Source organism: Entelurus aequoreus, linkage group LG28 (assembly GCF_033978785.1).
Source record: "Entelurus aequoreus isolate RoL-2023_Sb linkage group LG28, RoL_Eaeq_v1.1, whole genome shotgun sequence".
Classification (NCBI taxonomy): Eukaryota; Metazoa; Chordata; class Actinopteri; order Syngnathiformes; family Syngnathidae; genus Entelurus; species Entelurus aequoreus.
The window spans coordinates 32,543,843-32,564,466 of NC_084758.1; the positions used below are offsets into that span (position 1 = coordinate 32,543,843).

The window sequence follows — 20,624 nt, forward strand, 5'->3', positions numbered from 1 at the left end:
TAAATTCATAAAAGAAGCAAACTTCATGAATGTTTTTTGTGACCAACAAGTATGTGCTCCAATCACTCTATCACAAAAAAATAAGAGTTGTAGAAATGATTGGAAACTCAAGACAGCCATGACATCATGTTCTTTACAAGTGTATGTCAACTTTTGACCACCACTGTACCTACGGACGCGCCATTTTAGCTTCTACAATCAACTTTGTTACAATCGGACCTCAGTACTTGCAGCAAAGTTAACACAAAATAAAAATGTATCATAAATCGTCCGGGCAACAGGCAAGCGGTGTGGATTATGCAGTCTGGTGATGTACGATACCACGGATCTTCTTTCTGAACCGAAACGGAGTAAAATTCAGGCTGATTTGGTGATACGCATCCGATACCGATACTTTGTGCAAATAGATCTAATGTGTCAGGTAAGATTTAAAAAGTAGTGCATTTTATTTGTTGCTGCTCTTGAGGAATGATCTTCAAATGGTATAAAATGGTAGAGCGAAACAAACAATAGGGTTATTCTGCATTGAATATTATTTATTCTCTCTGTATGAAGTGTCTCCAAATAGCCTACAATACAATGATACGTACACTTGCTGTTTTATAATACTGAGTGACTCATTTTAATTGCCAGTCATTTTCTTGAACAAATACAGTTTAACAATGGCGATTTTATTGCAATTGCTGTGTATAATTTATTGACACCGAGATCAGTGGTTGCTTCAACTTTTTTCCACCAAGTACCACCTCAGAAAACACTTGGCCCTCCAAGTATCACCATAATGACCTAAAGAGAAGTAGTGTAGTAGACCTAAGTATTCATTAAAAACAAGGCAGAGTGTTTTTATATACAGGTATATATAATATTTTTGGCCACAATGCACAAACATCAACAATGATACTCCATATACAGTATATATTTACAGACTTCTTTGGCGTACCACAGTTTAAGAATCACAGACCCAGATAATCAATTATTTAGGAAACCTTACCTGAATAAATCAAGGCTTTTTTGCCTATGTTATTTTAGTATAGTGTCATATACTGTAAGTATATATAGTTTCAACACAGACCGACAGACTGAATGATCGAGCACATTACATACTTACCTGGGCGGAAGAAAAAGTACCGTCATTTCCGGACTATAAGCCGCTACTTTTTCCCCTCCTTCTGGTCCCTGCGGCTTATACAAGGGTGCGGCTTATATACGGCATGTTCTTCTCCGACACCGACGAAGAGGATTTCGGTGGTTTTAGTACGCAGGAGGAAGACGATGACACAATGATTAAAGACTGACTTTTCATATACCGGTAGGCTGGTTATTTTAATAACGTACAGGCGAGCACTTTGTATTACTTTGCACCGTTGTATTATTTGTACTCTGCACGAATGCTGTTCGCCATGTCAAAGATGTGAAAGTTTGATTGAATGATTGAAAGATTTATTGTTAATAAATGGGACGCTTTGCGTTCCCAAACAGTCATCTCTGTCCCGACAATCCCCTCCGTGGTAGCAGGAACCCCTATATACTACGCTAATTACACATCAAAACCCTGCGGCTTATAGTCGGGTGCGGCTTATATATGGAGCAATCTGTATTTTCCCCTAAATTTAGCTGGTGCGGCTTATAGTCAGGTGCGGCTTATAGTCCGGAAATTATGGTAGTTCCCACTAATAGCATTTTATTTAGACAAGATCTCAATGGTCGAGTTACTTTACACAGTGTTCCTGTTAATAATAGACCTTATCTCAAGTAACTAAAATAGCAAAAGTATTGATATTTTGCTTTGAGAGTCGATATTAAAGCATAAATATCTGGTGTTGCCAGTATCGATCCGCACATCACTAACACCTTTGATCACCATCACCACCCTGGCAACCACCATGAAGAAAAGGCCGTAACACAAATATTATCTGTTGTATCCATTATCTTTCGCTATCATTCATTAGTGTTGAGTACCTGTACATTTTATTATTGAAAATGTTCTTAATAAGAGAGTGAGGCATATTTAGGGCTTAAACCTACAGTATATTGTCTTTTGATGCATTTAACTTGTTAGCTTCCTTCATCGCGAGGGAACAGTGGCAATTAATGAGCGATAGGGAGGGTTTGGGAGCTGAATATAATCTAATAATAATGCAAATATTGTTGGGGACAAAAAAAATGTTGGAAAAGTCAAGGTCAGGTTAGCAGGAGGGCTTGGAGGGGGATGAGCGTAGGTGATGTAGCATCATAGTCCAGGCTTTGTGTTGACAATACACATTTTTATTTCTCACACTTATTTGCTATTTGTTGGTGAGCTCATCGTTAGGATATTATCGATACTGATACCAATATAGATATTCCTTATCGATACCGGTATTCATCGGTACTCTTATTGATACTTTTATGTCATTTGCGTAAATAAAGATGTGAAACAATGCATTTTTTACTAGCACATAGGGTTGTGCACAAGCAACATCATGTAACATCTCACAGCAGGGAAGTATTTTATATTTATATATTTTTAGGTCTTAAACATTTCAACTGTGTTTGCACTGCAAGGTCTAATGAAATTGTTATGTCATCATTTTGTATTGACCACACACTGTGTTTCTATTCATTACAACTACACTCACTATATCCATTTAAAATATTAGTAATAACTAGGGATGATGTTTGATAAGAAATTATCAAGTTCGAGCCTATTATCGAATCCTCTTATCGAACCGATTCCTTATCGATTCTCTTATCGAGTCCAGATAGGTTGTTGTATATGGAAAAAAACACACAATATTTGGTTTAACAAAAGCTCACTTTTATTATATAAGAAAACAATTTAATCTAATAAATAAATAAATATTGACTGTTACCCCCCTAAAAAATAAAATAAAATAAATAAATATTGACTGTTGTTACCCAAAGTATATTAAGTGGGATTTTTCAGAAAAACAAATATATACAGTAACACAAAAACAAGCTGTCTCTGTGATCACTATAGGTGTATAAATAATAATATAGTGTTAAATAAAATCAGTCCCTTGGGCACAAAACTGAAAAAAATACAGCTCTCCAAAAAGTGCAATTCTGCTGCTATTTGACATAACTGTTTGTTATGATGCTTTGACATTTTTGCACTTTATTTCTTTATTGAAATAACATTCTATGAAGAGAACATTTCTTTGCAAATGTGGATACAATGGTAAAAAATGAAAAGTTAAAGCTAAAAAAAGAAATACACTTTGAGTTAACATTATTTCTTTATAGGGGGAAAAATGTTATGAGCTAGGGAATATAACAACTACACTACCCAGCATGCAACGGGAGTGACGAGCATGCGCGGTAGCCCCGAAAAGTGTTGTTGCATATCGTCACCCGGCAGCTAAGAATGAGCACGCTATGAAAGTAAACGTCAAGAACTCAGCCAACACGCCTCGTCTGCATTATTTATAATTAGACAGACAACACATATACAGTGTGATTTTGTTTTGTTTACAAGGAAAGAAAAACAAAAGTTTAAAAAGGGAGATGTCATATATGTTGTATATATATGTATGTGCTGCGGTTGCTTTAAGAACGTTGCAACAGCTGCCGTAAAGGAGGTGCTTTGCTAGCCTGGTTGCTATGTTTCCGGTTGGTCGTAAAAGTGTTCTTCATGTGTTTGTACCCTGCTCAAATCTCTCAGTAAAGTTATTCATTGGATTATACCTTTTGTTTTGAACTTTATTACACCTTGGAGCGCTTTTTCCCGTCCATTGTTTTCCTGCTTTCGCTATCTGCACCTAATGACTGAGCTACGTGATGCCATTTCTTGTCGGGACGGGATTCGTTCCCAGGGATTCGAATAAAGAACCAACTCTTTTTCTTTACTATAGTGGTCTCGATAACTTGTACCAGTTCTCAAAAAGAGATTCGAGTCCGAGGACTCGGTTCTTTTCTTATCGAACAACCGGGAAAACCGGTTTCGAGTATCATCCCTAGTAATAACATAATAAAGTAAAATAATAGTAATGTATAGTATTCATGTTCATTCACAAACCTTTAACATGGTATCTTACAACAATTATATAATATAAGTCAGTACAATTAATTGGCATTTTAGGTGGGTGTGTGTTTTGTAACAATAGGAATTGTTATTTGTGTTTATGTTGTACATGGACCTTTTTGAGTGACGAGCCGGAAGCCAGTGTTGACAGCCACTGACTTATACAAGTATGTGTCGTGTGTGCATTTTATAAATTAAAAAACCAAGTAATCATTTAAATTATTCACTTTTTGAGTGGATTGATATTGGCCTGTGGATTAGTGCATTTTATAAATTAAAACACCAAGTAATCATTTAAATTATTCACTTTTTTGAGTGGATTGATATTGGCCTGTGGATTAGTGGATCGTTTAGAGGACGGGTGGGTTGATGAAGAGCCGTAGTGGCAGTCACTTCAAACTGACACTAACGCTTACTTATCGTGCGTGACTTTGGGGACTAGGTGTTAGAATAATTATGTGTAAGTTATCACACAACTCTTATGCTTAAAGGCCGTTGCTATAGTTATTATCAGTGTGTGAATGTGTGTGTGAATGGGTAAATGTGGAAATACTGTCAAAGCGCTTTGAGTACCTTGAAGGTAGAACAGCGCTATACAAGTACAACCCATTATCAATTGTGCTGAAGTTGTACTTTTCTGTCTGTGCAAAGGGACAACTTGCAAATCCAAAATTGCGAGTCGACTCATATCAGTGTTTTTGTCCAGAACATCGAGTACTGTGACGCAGACAAAGCAGAGACAGGGCGATATCACAAGTGTCAGCACATTTGAAATTCTGAATAATCATATATTGCGTCCAACTGGGGCTGCTGAAATTACCCCCCTTCCTTCAGAAGCAGCCTCAGTGATGTAACCAGGGACCTCCCAAATAAAAATAGGAGCACGTGGGTCTGGACCTTAGAGCGTAGGTTGGATCTGTAACTAAGAGTACAGCCCAAAACGTCTCTCCTCATTGAGCCAAATTGAACTCTGTCTCTGTATGATTCCTTGCTTCTTGTCTGTTTAATAGATGTCATCAGTGTTTGAACCTGACACTAGAAGGAAATATTGTTGTGTTACAAACTTTTGTGTGGTGTTGCTTCCTTATTTGTGATTATTCCAAGCTGATTATCATCTACCCGTGCTCAGTAGCGGCACTCGAACTGAATGTGACCGCGTGTCATAATTACAACGATCAGCTGGATGAAACCAATACTGATAGCATTATCATTAGTCTAGACAGACCCAATTAGAAACCGGTACCAAAAAATACCGGTACACGGTATACATCCCAGCTCATGTGCGACACTAAAGTTTATGACTTGCAAAACATCTTGATTTCTGGCCCTAGAACATCCCTTTGAATTGTTGTTTTTATTTATTTTTTCACGCCCCAGGCTCCACTCGCTCCAGGATGGGCATCAAGAGGCTATTCTTCTTCCTGGTGCTCCTCTGTGTCTGCCTCCAGGGAGCATCTGCCAAAGAAAAGGGCACCAAGAAGGGGAAAAAGAAGGGGCAGCAGGTTTATTGCCCATCGTAAGTACACAGCAGCAGAATTTGTTATTGTTTTCGTGGTAATGGAAATTTCCCGACGTTCCCAACTTATTGTATGTTTGGTGCATTGTACTCATAGCTGTTTTTTAAAGACACATGTTCTGGGACAGTAAAATATCACAGGTCCATGCAAATGAGAGGTGGACTGATTATTCCAACGATGAACATGTTTCATGTTTTAGGGCTACACTGTAGGGAGGTAACCATAAATATAATAATGATAATCGCTGTAAAACTCGACTGTTAGTACCGTATTTCTCACGTACACTACCGTTCAAAAGTTTGGGGTCACCCAAACAATTTTTTGTTTCAGCCTTAATTTCTAAGAACAAGAATAGACTGTCGAGTTTCAGATGAAAGTTCTCTTTTTCTGGCCATTTTGAGCGTTTAATTGACCCCACAAATGTGATGCTCCAGAAACTCAATCTGCTCAAAGGAAGGTCAGTTTTGTAGCTTCTGTAACGAGCTAAAGTGTTTTCAGATGTGTGAACATGATTGCACAAGGGTTTTCTAATCATCAATTAGCCTTCTGAGCCAATGAGCAAACACATTGTACCATTAGAACACTGGAGTGATAGTTGCTGGAAATGGGCCTCTATACACCTATGTAGATATTGCACCAAAAACCATACATTTGCAGCTAGAATAGTCATTTACCACATTAGCAATGTATAGAGTGTATTTCTTTAAAGTTAAGACTAGTTAAATGTACAGTGCTTTTCCTTCAAAAATAAGGACATTTCAATGTGACCCCAAACTTTTGAACGGTAGTGTGTACTTGTGGCGGATGGGACGTGGCCAGGGTGGTGTCAATATGGCGACATCACATCATTTGCATAATCTGCGATGATGCATATATTTTCTTTAAAAAGGCTCGACAAATTTCATACATATATTTAAATATGTGTTATTAGTAATTATTATTAAAATATATATTGTATTGTGTTGGTTTTTAATTGTTGTGGTTTATTTTATTACTACAATGTACACTTTGTACACCCCTGGTTTATTGACATATTATTATGCCCTCCCTGAATGTTGGAATTTAGTTTGCCAAATAAGTAAACTAAGCAAACAAAGGAAAGTATATTATTATACATATGAAGTGCACTTACATGTAGGAATCATGTTAAATCAACAATACAAAAAAAAGCAATACAATTCAGTATTTCCCATAAACTGCCAAGATACCTGTGGCGGTGGGGGCGTGGCTATGGGCGTGGTCACAATGACACCATCGAGTAATTTGCATAATTTACTACAATGATATGATTTTCTCTAAAAAGGCTCAAAAAATGTATACTTACTAATTAATAACAACAGTTTTGTTTTAAACGTCCATCAATCCATCCATTTTACAATATAATTACAACACTATATGTACATATTTATATACAGATTTGAACAATAAGTTATTCACTGAAATATATTTATTAATTGTGGTTCTTACAAAAAATATATCTTATAAAAATATAAAAGCTAAAATGTCTCTTAAAGCTCTGCCCCTTTAATTAGTGCATACTAAATAATTTAACTTTAGCCTACTACTACAACCATATTATTTACCAGCAACATAAAGTGAAACAGAGGCAGAGGTGTCCTGCCACAGTCAGTAACAAATAAACAGAAAACAGTAGTGGTGGTAGATAGACACAAAGCTTCATCAAACATCTGATCCACTGAACAAAGAGCTCCAAAAATCTTGATCCTACACTTCTCTTTTGTAAAGTAAATCTGAACAGCCGATATGGGCATCTACATCAACTATATGATTTGCCTGAGAAGCTGGACAGGACAAAAAAAATAATAATAATAAAAAAAAAAATAATAATAATAATAATAATAATTAAAAAAAAAATGTTTGTGGCGGCCTTAATTCTTTCGTGGCGGGCCGCCACAAATAAATGAATGTGTGGGAAACACTGCAATTAAACCAGATTAAGGTTGCCTCCCGCGCCTTGTGTATGTTATCTGATGCAATGGACCAGCGCAATTACAGGCTAAAGAATATTAGCTGTGCAAACCTGTATAAATGTTTGTCAATTGATATTTTAACGTAACAAAATTGACATGAGATAGCAAGTGTATTTGTAATTACAGGGATATATTCACCAAACTGTGTGTGCGTGCTGACTAACTACGGAAGCCTGTTGCACAAACTCTTCATTTTAAAACAAATAACATAGTACCGTATTTTCCAAACCATAGGGCGCACCGGATTATAAGGGGCCAATGAATGGTCTATTTTTTTCATATATAAAGCGGACCGGATTATAGGGTGCATTAAAGGAGTCATATTATCATTATTATTTTTTTCTAAATTGAAAACACTTCCTTGTGGTCTAAATAACATGTAATGGTGGTTCTTTGGTCAAAATGTTGCATTGATGATGTTTTACACATCATCTTCAAGCCGCTTTCTGACAGTCGCTTCCGGATGCGCCGTTTTAATGACATTTAGACTTTATTTAAATCAATAACGGAGCAGCATCTCCTCATCCGGAAACAACACCACCAGAAATGTGTCCCGTGAAAAACCGTCCGACCGCAACTCTCTAATAACTAAAGTTCCTTGGGTGAATAATGTAAACTCACTACACCGGTATGTTTTAGCGCTTTCATGGCGAGTTTACTGACAGATATAAGTAAGAACTTTACACTACTTTATATTAGAAATGGCAACAGTGGAGGATGAATGTCCCATAACAAGAAGATACAGAAAAAGAGGAAGCTTATCGACACGGAATACAAAGGCACACAATTTTTCAGAATATATGCAGATCCCAAATACAGATCAGCAGGTACCAGAAGGTCAGAAAAGTTGAAAAGTTTGCGAAACAAAACGCGAGATAATGTCTTACCTTATACACACACCATAATAATACTTGTATGTTTAATGCGCTGACAATCCATCAAGCAAAGATGTTTTTATTTGAACAACTTTATTAACACAAACACAGGAAGTGAACTCACGGGATGTCAGATAAACCAGAAATGAAGCCAAGTGAACACTCAATTTGTCTTCATCAATAACATTTTATCAGACTTCATCAATAAAACGTTTACAAATTCAAACTGGAAGACAATAAACATATACAAACGTTCTCTTAAAAAGCCAGAACAATAATGGATGTTTCTTTTGCCAAGAAAATATATTGTTTGTCTACAGTATTTATTTCAGTTATTGTTTTAAAAAAAAAATACAATGTTGTTAAAAGATTGTTTACATTTTTGAGCACATCCAACAATACCACAATAATAATGATAATTTTGCTCACATTAACTGTGATATGACATTTTTATTGTTACATCCCTAGAATGTTGTGAGTGACTTATGGTTTATTTATGTATCATTTAGGTATAAGTTCTGAATCACTCTAAAACTCTACTTCCATTCCTACTGCTTCTGTCTTTGGCATTTCTGGCTGGCAACAGAGTAATTCACCGATCACACACCATTTCTAACGGGCCGCAGTTACGTTTGCGTACTTAATTTAATAGTTCATTAAAAAACTGCAATACTGTGACAACGATGCAGCGTATATGCCAACTAGTGTTGTCCCGATACCAATATTTTGGTACCGGTTCCGGTACTAAAATGTATTTAGATACTTTTCGGTACTTTTCAATACTTTTCTAAATAAAGGGGACCACAAAAAATTGCATTATTGGCTTTATTTTACCAAAAAATCTTAGGGTACATTAAACATATGTTTCTTATTGCAGTTAAGTCCTTAAATAAAATAGTGAACATACTAGACAACTTGTCTTTTAGTAGTAAGTAAACAAACAAAGGCTCCTAATTAGTCTGCTGACATATGCAGTAACATATTGTGTCATTTTCCATTCTATTATTTTGTCAAAATTAATAAGGACAAGTGGTAGAAAATTGATTGTTAATCTACTTGTTCATTTACTGTTAATATCGGCTTACTTTCTCTTTTAACATGTTCTATCTACATTTTTGTTAAAATGTAATAATCACTTATTCTTCTGTTGTTTGGATGCTTTACATTAGTTTTGGATGATACTACAAATTTAGGTATCGATCCGATACCAAGTCGTTACAGGATCATACATTGATCATATTCAAAGTCCTCATGAGTTTATAAACATAATATACATTTTAAGAAAACGAAAGAAGATTTTGTGATGCTAAAAAATATCGATGTAATCATAGTAGTATTAGTATATTAGTATATACTATAACCTGCTCAGTGGCCTCGTGGTTAGAGTGTCCGCCCTGAGATCGGTAGGTTGTGAGTTCAAACCCCGGCCGAGTCATACCAAAGACTATAAAACAGGGACCCAGGGTTGGAATTGGGGGTCAAATCACCAAAATGATTCCCGGGCGCGGCCACCGCTGCTGCTCACTGCTCCCCTCACCTCCAAGAGGGTGGAACAAGGGGATGGGTCAAATGCAGAGGGTAATTTCACCACACCTATGTGTGTGTGTGACTATCAGTGGTACTTAAAAAAATTATGGACGAGATCATCACAGTGGATGTCAGGTGTAGATCCACCCATGGCATCTGTTTACATTCATGAACTGCGTCATTAGCGGTGAGCTACGGTGTGTAGTGTAGCATGTTTATCTATTCCTCGTCCTGCAGTGACACTTGTAAGAAACGTACTTTATTTGTCGCCATGGAGGCGAGGATTAGTGATTTAGAAGTAGCTACAACACTGCAGACTGCGGATTAACTTTAGCCGCTAGCTAGCTAGCCATGTCTTAAAGCACCTCTTCCCATACTTGCCAACCCTCCCGTTTTTAGTGGGAGAATCCCGATATTCAGCGCCTCTCCCGACAACCTCCCGACAGAGATTTTCTCCCGACAAACTCCCGGTATTCAGCCGGAGCTGGAGGCCACGCCCCCCCAAAAAAAAGTCTGCCGCAGCTGCGATTGGACCTGACCAGCCTCCGGGTACAAGTACTGGAGTACCAATTGCTTGCCAGGGAAGATCTTCCCCAGGAAGCAAAGATTGACCGGTTTTGGGCCATGCTAGGGAGAGATGGAAGATTCCACACTCTCGTGCATTTGATGAAAGCACTTTTGTGTGTGCCACACAGCAATGCATCATCAGAGAGGGTGTTCAGCATGGTTAGAAAAATAGTGACAGAGAATAGAAAGATGATGGACAATTCAACCCTTAACAAAGCATTGTCCTTTCAAGTACGAAAATGAGTAGATTAGTTGTTGTTTGTGTGTGTGTGTATATGTGTAAATAAATGAACACTAAAATTCAAGTATTTCTTTTATTTATATAATAAAATCAATATATATATGTATATATATATATATATATATATATATATATATATATATATATATATATATATATATATATATATATATATATATATATATATATATATATATATATATATATATATATATGTAACGGTGTAGAAACAGACGTTCATTATGCGTGATTAAATTATGAATGAAGTGTTGCAACAGCGCCTGTTGCTGGCGAGAAGTGGTATGTGCTTTACCTGCGGGAAGTGCTCAGAACTGTGACGCCTTCCAATTGATAATCCCGTGACCCAAGTGGACTCACAGTCTCACAATTTGCAGGACACTGTAATAAAATAAATTCATAATCCACCTGGTGCCAGTGATATGTTGAAGCGACAGCAGTGTGGAGCTGCATTTTGCCACATACAGTTGTGGACCGTCACATATATACATATATATATATATATATATATATATATATATATATATATATATATATATATATATATATATATATATATATATATATATATATATATATATATATATATATATATATATATATATATATATATATATATATATATATGTAGCTAGAATTCACTGAAAGTCAAGTATTTATACTATATATATATATATATATATACGTATATATATATATATATATATATATATATATATATATATATATATATATATATATGAAATACTTGAGTTGGTGAATTCTAGCTGTAAATATACTCTCCTCTTAACCACGCCCCTAACCACGCCCCCCCCCCCACCACCTCCCGATATTGGAGGTCTCAAGGTTGGCAAGTATGCCTCTTCCTAGTGCGTTTCAGTGTTATAACTTCACCTTTATCTTTACTTTTTAAGCCAAAATGCGTCCGTTCTCCCTTTTCTGTCTACACACTGTGTCTGCTTGTAAGTACTCTGTGATTGTGCGCTGCCGAACATGCTCCTCTGCTCGTAAACCAGCAATGACACGACGTGACGACGACGGGGGCGCGGGGGTGTGGGGGACCGGTACTTTTTAGAGGCGATATAGTACCGAATATGATTCATTAGTATCGCGGTACCATACTAATACTGGTACACCATACAACCTTAGTCCCAACCATGACTCTACTGTAGATCATTTCCATTAAGGTGGCGCTTTTAACATCAGTGCAAGTTGGCGCCCACAGAGCACATTCCTTAGCTGACTGTAATGAAGTGTGAGTCTAACAGATGAGTCGGTAGAGTTGTCCAGACTTTGTTTGATGGACTAAAGCGGCCAATACATTTCCCAAAGCTAAATGAACATCAATGCCCTGACAGGCCCATAGAGTCGATATATACTGTATACACAGTATATTGGAACACTGCCTTCACCGCTTCCTTAAATGGTATCAAATGTCTAAGGACAAAAGAGAAAAATAACAAACGCAGTGCTGGTGTTGGAAATGTCTGACATGTTTCAGAAGTGCTTTGTGGACGCAAGGAGCCACTCGGTTGCAGTTTAGCTGCAGTGCTTGTTGGAAGAGAGAGGCAAAGGGGGGGAAAAAGAGGTTTATCGGATGGGAATTATGTTTCACTTTGATCATGGCAGCCGCGCAGCAAACACACACACACTGCGCAACATTCCTGCGGAGCGCTCAAACCGGTCCTCAGTGCAGGATAACGTTCTTATAATGATATGTAAAGTGCTTTGAGAAGGGGAAATTCTTTGGCAGGAGGTTTCATCACCACCCACAGGGAAGGCTTTTTCTTCTCTTGTCTCCTGCCAGACGTGCTCTGCCTCTCCGCCTCCGCCACATCCAAACATCCTCACGCTTCATGTTACACTTGCTATCTTTTTGCAAAAAAAAAAAAAAAAACACAACCCAAAAAACAGTTTTTCAGCAGGCTTAAGTGGGAAAAGATGTGCTGTGTTTCAATCTATCAAATCAATGCGACTCATGGATCATGTAAATCAGGAAACATTTTAGTCGGGTTGTTCCAGTACGATACCCATATTTGAACCTTGCGTGTTGGCCAATACCGATATTGATTCAATATGATATCAGCACGAGGTATACACTTTTTAAAATTATTTTTGTTGTGTAGAATGTTAGAAAAGGTTTGATGAAGTGAAATGAGCCAAACAGAGAACAAGCACTTAGGCATGGAGACTGTTTCTACAAACATTTGTGAAAGAATGGGCCGCTCTCAGTGATTTCCAGCGTGGAACTGTCATAGGATGCCACCTGTGCAACTAATCCAGTTCTGAAATTTCATCACTCCTAAATATTCCAAAATCAACTGTTGGCTTTATTATAATAAAATGTAAGAGTTTGGGAACAACAGCAACTCAGCCACCAAGTGGTTGGCCACGTAAACTGACAGAGAGGGGTCAGCATAGTGCAAAGACTTTCTGCACAGTCAGTTGCTACAGAACTCCACACTTCATGTGACCTTCCAATTTAGCCCATGTACAGTACGCAGAGAGCTTCATGGAATGGGTTTCCATGGCCGAGCAGCTGCATCTAAGCCATACATCACCAAGTCCAATGCAAAGAGTGGGATGCAGTGGTGTAAAACATGTCGCCACTGGACTCTAGAGCAGTGGAGACGCCTTCTCTGGAATTATGAATCACACTTTTCCATCTGGCAATCTGATGGACCAGTCTGGGTTTGGAGGTTGCCAGGAGAACGCTACATTTCAGACTGCATTGTGAGTGTGAAATTTGGTGGAGGATGAATTATGGTATGGGGTTGTTTTTCAGGAGTTGGGCTTGGCCCCTTAGTTCCAGTGAAAGGAACTTTGAATGCTCCAGGATACCAAAACATTTTGGACAATTTCATGCTCCCAAACTTGTGGGAACAGTTTGGAGCGGGCCCCTTCCTCTTCCAATGTGACTGTGCACCAGTGCACAAAGCAAGGTCCCTAAAGACATGGATGACAGAGTCTGGTGTGGATGAACTGGACTGGCCTGCACAGAGTCCCGACCTGAACTCGATAGAACACCTTTGAGATGAATTAGAACGGAGACTGAGAGCCAGGCCTTCAGTGTGTGACCTCACCAATGCGCTTTTGGAAAATGGTGGAAAATTCCTATAAACACATTCCGCAACCTTGTGGACAGCCTTCCCAGAAGAGTTGAAGCTGTAATAGCTGCAAAAGGTGGACCCACATCATATTGAACCCTATGGGAATATAATGTATCTATTATTAACCATGGGGAATAGACATATGCTGTCTTTAAGTCAAAGTGGCGTGATAATTGTTTTTTGGCATCACCTACGGCCTGATGTCAAACAACATGTGCAATCTATAACATAGCCTGTACAATTAGACTAGATTTACACTGCAGGCCAAAGTGGCTGACTGTTTACACTGCAAGCAAAATGTGATCTTTATCAGACTTCAGTATAAACGCGCACAGTACCCAATGTGGTCCCAGTGTGTACGTGGCCCCCAATATGGCCTTCACGTCACTTGCATGCACACTTCGATAAAGTGAAAGCAAAGGAAGTTGACCGGATTCCGTAAACGAACAAGGAAGTCGCTAAAACCACTACAAAATTTAAAAAAAGTTGGCACACCTCAAAAATATATATTGTTATGCTTTGAAAAATGTTATTGTGAGGAAGTTGCAAACAGCACCTTGCAGATATACAATTATACAACGATATTGCTGAATATATTTAATATTTTTATTTTTGACAGTCGAGCACCTCCTTTCTCACAGCCGTCTGTGTAACTGTCAGTTGGCGCATACTTTCCCGACTAACAAATGCGTAACAGTACTCACAAAACAGTGATCACATTGTGGGATTGTCTAATATATTTGCATCTTTTCTTCCCAATACTGTGGGCGTTCTGATGATCAGCATATATTTTGCATATTAATGAAGACACTCTAAATGGATTGTGCTCCCTGTTCTGCTCGCTTAACAGATGCGATCCACTGTGCTCAATTTTAGTAGATCAGCTTTGTTTGTGCTATTAGGTTTGCAGGTGTTTTAGTACGTGCAAACCTTTGGTGTCCACAATTATTCATTCACGTTTCTTGTTGGATGCTGTAATATGCTTCTGCCAATCTGTAAGTAACTATAATTATCTAATCCAATCCAATCCACTTTATTTATATAGCACATTTACACAACAAGAATGTTTCCAAAGTGCTGCACAGCCATGCTAAAAACAATATTAAAAACAATATTAAAAACAATATTATGCTACACCAATGACTGAATAAAAACAAAGAATAAATGAATAGAAAACCAATACAGATACAATATAAAAAATAAATATGATTAAAAACCATTTTTAAAGGGTAAAACCAATTAAAACAGTCAGATATCTATTACTTTTTTAATGACTTTTTTCATTGACAAATGTTGTCTTACCCTGCAACGTTGTTTAAGGTAGGACACTGTACAGAATGTATCCCTAGCTTGTGTGCTATTGTGTGCTTAGCTGTCGTGTAGCTTCTAGATCCTAGAAGCTTATCAAGCTTACTTTTGGTAAGTGACTTGACTGAAATAGAAGAAAAAAACTTATTGGAGGACATTTAGATTTCAGCTGACTGCTTTGCAAAACATGCTGCAGGACTGCTTGTATCAGAGCGCTTATACTCGACATTTTAGACCAGGGGTGTCAAACTTACGACCCGCGGGCCGGCTAAGACCCGCAAATAGGTTTTATTCCGCCAGCGAGTTTGCTAAAATGAGTTAAAATGTTTTGAAATAAACTGCTGTTCTACATGTGTCCATTGGATGTCGCCAATAGCAATTCTGTTAGGCAAGCAAAGGGTTTATACCGGGGCCAAGCAAGAGGTACACACTAAAGCGTGGCTGCGGCTCCTCCCCCTTGACCCAAATACAATGTAAAGCCTTCCTTTTTACGTCATTTTTCTTTTCTTTTTCATTTATTTATTTATTTCAGGCAATGACATTAAAAAAAAGTAAGAAGTTGACAACACATAATAATATAAATTAATATTGTGCAAAAGGTAATGTACAGTATGTAATGCATGATTGTCCAGTTTTGCCTGAAAGGGAGTGGGGATAAGATCATTTATTTAATCCCACCCCCAGTTCTCCATTCAGTGATTATTACATTGAGTTTCACTGTTACTTTGATTAAGGATTATAATACAAATGTTGTGTCATAGTGGCATTACCACAGATAACTAATTATTACATTGTAACAATAATTTGTATTAACAATGTATGAAGAATGAATATACCAACAATGGTAATAGACAACATAGCAACAATGGTAATAGACAACATAGCAATAATGGTAAGGAAACATTGAGCACATGTTAACACTTTGAGACAGAGTACAGCAGCAGGTCAAATTAAAGACCCTCATCTCTATATTTGAACCAGACCCCATGTTTGTATAATAGTTTGAATCCATTAATAGTTTGACATTGCTTGTGTTGTAAGTCCAGTCAAGTTTGTTCCATAGTTTTACTCTACATACAGACACACAAAAACTTAGTTTTACTCCGCATACAGACACATAAAAACGTTTACGAGTGAAGTGAAGTGAATTATATTTATTATATTTATATAGCGCTTTTCTCTAGTGACTCAAAGCGCTTTTACATAGTGAAACCCAATATCTAAGTTACATTTAAAGCAGTATGGGTAGCACTGGGAGCAGGTGGGTGAAGTGTCTTGCCCAAGGACACAACGGCAGTGACTAGAATGGCGGAAGCGGGATCGAACCTGGAACCCTCAAGTTGCTGGCACGGCCACTCTACCAACCGAGCTATACCGCCCCGCGAGTGGTTTGAGCTCTCGGCAATGAGAAATATCCAAAGCCTCTCAAGTTATGAGCCTGCACTCGTCTTATAAAAAAAAACGTAGATTAGGTGGCAATAATTTGTTAAATGCTTTATATAAGATTATTAATGTATTATATTCAACAAGGTCATCAAATTTGAGCTACTTTGATTGCATAAACAGATTATGAGTATGTTCTAAATAACTAATGTTGTGAATGATCCGCACTGCTCTTTTCTGTAATATGATCAGAGGATTCATTGTGTTGTGGTAAGTATTCCCCCACACTTCAACACAATATGTAAGGTATGGGAGTACCAAGGTGCAGTATAGAGTACAAAGAAGTATTCAACACAGTATGTAAGGTATGGCAGTACCAAGGTGCAGTATAGAGTACGGAGTGCATTTTCATTGAGGTATAGTTTTGATTTGTTTATAATTGAGAGGCTTTTGGAGATTTTTGTTTTAATGTGTCTGACATGAGGTTTACACGATAGTTTACTATCAATTATTACTCCAGAAGATTTATCGTCGTTTACGATTTCAATTTGGGTACCATCAATACTTATTTTCTGTTCAGACTTTATGTTGCGATTTCCAAACATCACTACTTTCTTTTTATTTATATTTAAGGATAATATTATATTGTTTTACTATGTTTAGTTCTGTGTTTACTGTATTTATAAACTCATTATAGTCATCACTACTGTAGAATATATTTGTGTCGTCTGCAAATAGTATACATTTCAGTACTTTGGATGTATTAAACATATCATTAATATATACATTAAACAGTTTTGGCAGTAAACGTCCTCTGCTTCGAACACATTGCCCCAAAATGTCTCTGTCAAAAATGGGTTAGGGTTTTGCGGGCTAGGGATGTTAACGATATGAACATTTCATATCAGTTATTTTGACCAAAAATATAACGGGAGCATTATTATCGCCGTATTGTTGGATGTGCTCAAAAAGTACTTACACACACACTTTAGATTTTTTTTAAATACACCCACTGATAAGTGTTTTGGCGGGCTTTGTGGTGTCCTACCCTGTTCAGCGGTCCTAGAAAGCACCATAAAAACACCTTTGTGTGTGTCAATCACTCTAATCTAAGAGAGCACAGCTTGTATGTTGAATGTGCACAATTGAAGTTGCTCAGACATTGAGTTTATATAAGTTTATGTCGTTAATGTCTCCTGTTTTCCTGTCAGCATTTAAGCTAGCAAGCTATCGCCAGTCTGTCCGTGAGTTTATTAAAATGCGGCGATCAATCAAGGTTTCTCGATCATTTAAATTTAAACAACGGTAGTACTAATCATCAAGAGTTTTACCGCGGTTATCATTATTACCGTTTATTGTTATTAATGGAATGGGTGTCACATTTGTGAATGTTTTACTGTCAGTTGGAAGGCTACTTTTGGTTCATGGAGCATGATGATGAAAAGACCAATGGGGTCTGACAATCAGCTGTAATTCTTGTTTGCCCTTAGCCTGGTTAGCATTATAACGCTACAACTGTAATTAGGCATATTGTTATTGTTATTAGGCATATTTAGCTAACAGAAAACTTACACAAAAGCTTACAGAAATGGTTCATAAGTTAATGTTGGCCTTCTTGAATGTGTTATTGCCGTGTTCTAGCAGGTTCCCCCACACAGACCTTTGAGCTGGGCTTTGTTCCACATGTTCATTCTTGAATGTTTGGGTGGTCCAGTTCCAGACACGAATGGAACAAACCAGCGGTGGTTCTCCAGGGGTCCTTAATTGAATCAGAGCGGAGTCATGAGCGTGTTGTGCCTGTGCTGTACCGCTCATTTGCCAGGAATGTGACCTACCGATGTGACGGCCTTCACTCGGCTCTCCTTTGTTTGTAGGCAGCTGTCATCTGAGGATCTGGCCCGAGTCCCTGCCAATTCCACCAGTAACATCTTGAACAGGTTACTGATCACCTATGATCCCAGAATACGACCCAACTTCAAAGGTAAGTCCGAATTCCCTCTTCATCCCCGTCTGTCTCGCCTTTATGAAGACCGTTTGATCAGTAGTGTCATGCTAATTTCACAACGGATACTCTGATACATATGTCTTCTTTTGGACTCATCCCTGCAATCTTAGGTCAGAGCGGGCATCTGGGAGAGCTTGATCTTTCCTTTAATACACTCAGATGCCTCAGATCCACACATGCAGTCATCGAGTAAAAATTTAAAGATCTAGCTCACCAGATTGCAGTGGGGAAATAACACTTTCTTAAACCCAATCTTGTCATGTGATTCAATGACAAATTATGCTTAATAGTCAGTCTTTGCAGTTTACACAGGGTACAGTACAACAAATCACAAGCCTCCAGTCACGAATGTCCCAAAAGAACTGGCGAGCACTTGACTGATGTCCTCGACACTCCTCAGGTCGATCTTCACATTAAATAGCGTCCATCCTTGCGCCCTTGGCAGAGCCATCATTGAGCTCCGTGTGCCGCGAGCGCAATCGACCGGTCCGCAAGCAAAACATCTGCTCTCAATTCCGGAGTGACCTGAAAAGTCATCCATTAGCAGCGTGTCACGATCTCCTCAGCTGTCCATTTATTTGGCCAAAGCTTAAAAAAAACCTCCTTGCTTTTATCGACCAGTGCAAGGTTTTTTTTTAAGCATAGGAAATGAATTAGTTGCACTACAGTAGGAATGCACACAACCACATTATATTTTTTCTAAGCAAGCTAGTAGTCAAAAGAATCCTGCATCAAACAATATACTAGTCTTCCAGTTCTGAACCGCTGCACACAAAAGCCTGAACATTTTTCTAAAACGTGCACCCTTCTGTGTTGCCTGTACTTTTATGTCTGAAAAATACTCCACATGATAGTGCTGTTATTAAAAAAAACAGGACTGCTAATCAATGTTTGGAGAAGCAAAAGGAACTAATTGTCCACAAGTCATCGACCATTCAGCTAGGACTGGGGGATATATGGAATGTACTCGATATATCCTGGGTTTGTCTCCGTGCGATGAGAAAAGGACTATTTCGTGAGTATTCAAGTATACGTTCTAACGCAGTTGCTTTTAGCTGCAGGCATTGCACTACAAGCTTTTCTCACTCTTTCTTGTCTCTCCTTCTCACAGAGACATAAAACAAGCGCACCTTCTTACATACGTCACATACTGTCGCGGATGTGGATGTAGTTAATAGTGAGAGAGTCCAGAACATAGTGGATCTAACATAATAGTATGAGAGTCCAGTCCATAGTGGATCTAGTTAATAGTGTGAGAGTCCAGTCCATAGTGGATGTAACATAATAGTGTGAGAGTCCAGTCCATAGTGGATCTAACATAATAGTGTGAGAGTCCAGTCCATAGTGGATCTAACATAATAGTGTGAGAGTCCAGTCCATAGTGGATCTAGTTAATATTGTGAGAGTCCAGTCCATAGTGGACCTAGTTCATAGTGTGACAGTCCAGTCCATAGTGGATCTAACATAATATTGTGAGAGTCCAGTCCATAGTGGATCTAACATAATACTGTGAGAGTCCAGTCCATAGTGGATCTAACATAATAGTGTGAGAGTCCAGTCCATAGTGGATCTAAGATAATAGTGAGAGTCCAGTCCATAGTGGATCTAACATAATAGTGTGAGAGTCCAGTCCATAGTGGATCTAGTTAATAGTGTGAAAGTCCAGTCCATAGTGGGTCTAGTTAATAGTGTGAGAGTCCAGTCCATAGTGGATCTAGTTAATAGTGTGAGAGTCCAGTCCATAGTGGATCTAGTTAATATTGTGAGAGTCCAGTCCATAGTGGACCTAGTTCATAGTGTGACAGTCCAGTCTATAGTGGATCTAACATAATATTGTGAGAGTCCAGTCCATAGTGGATCTAACATAATAGTGTGAGAGTCCAGTCCATAGTGGATCTAACATAATAGTGTGAGAGTCCAGTCCATAGTGGATCTAACATAATAGTGTGAGAGTCCAGTCCATAGTGGATCTAACATAATAGTGTGAGAGTCCAGTCCATAGTGGATCTAAGATAATAGTGAGAGTCCAGTCCATAGTGGATCTAACATAATAGTGTG

General features: G+C 38.0%; 1 protein-coding gene across 1 annotated transcript in view; it reads left to right on the forward strand.

Annotated features, from left to right (window-relative positions):
* LOC133645136 (glycine receptor subunit beta-like) overlaps positions 1-20,624 on the forward strand; it is a 103,000-nt gene that overhangs the window by 20,226 nt on the left and 62,150 nt on the right. Inside the window, exons 2-3 of the mRNA XM_062039970.1 lie at positions 5,402-5,540; positions 18,436-18,542. Of these exons, the coding sequence (XP_061895954.1) occupies positions 5,402-5,540; positions 18,436-18,542 (246 nt within the window). The remainder of the gene's footprint in view (positions 1-5,401; positions 5,541-18,435; positions 18,543-20,624) is intronic.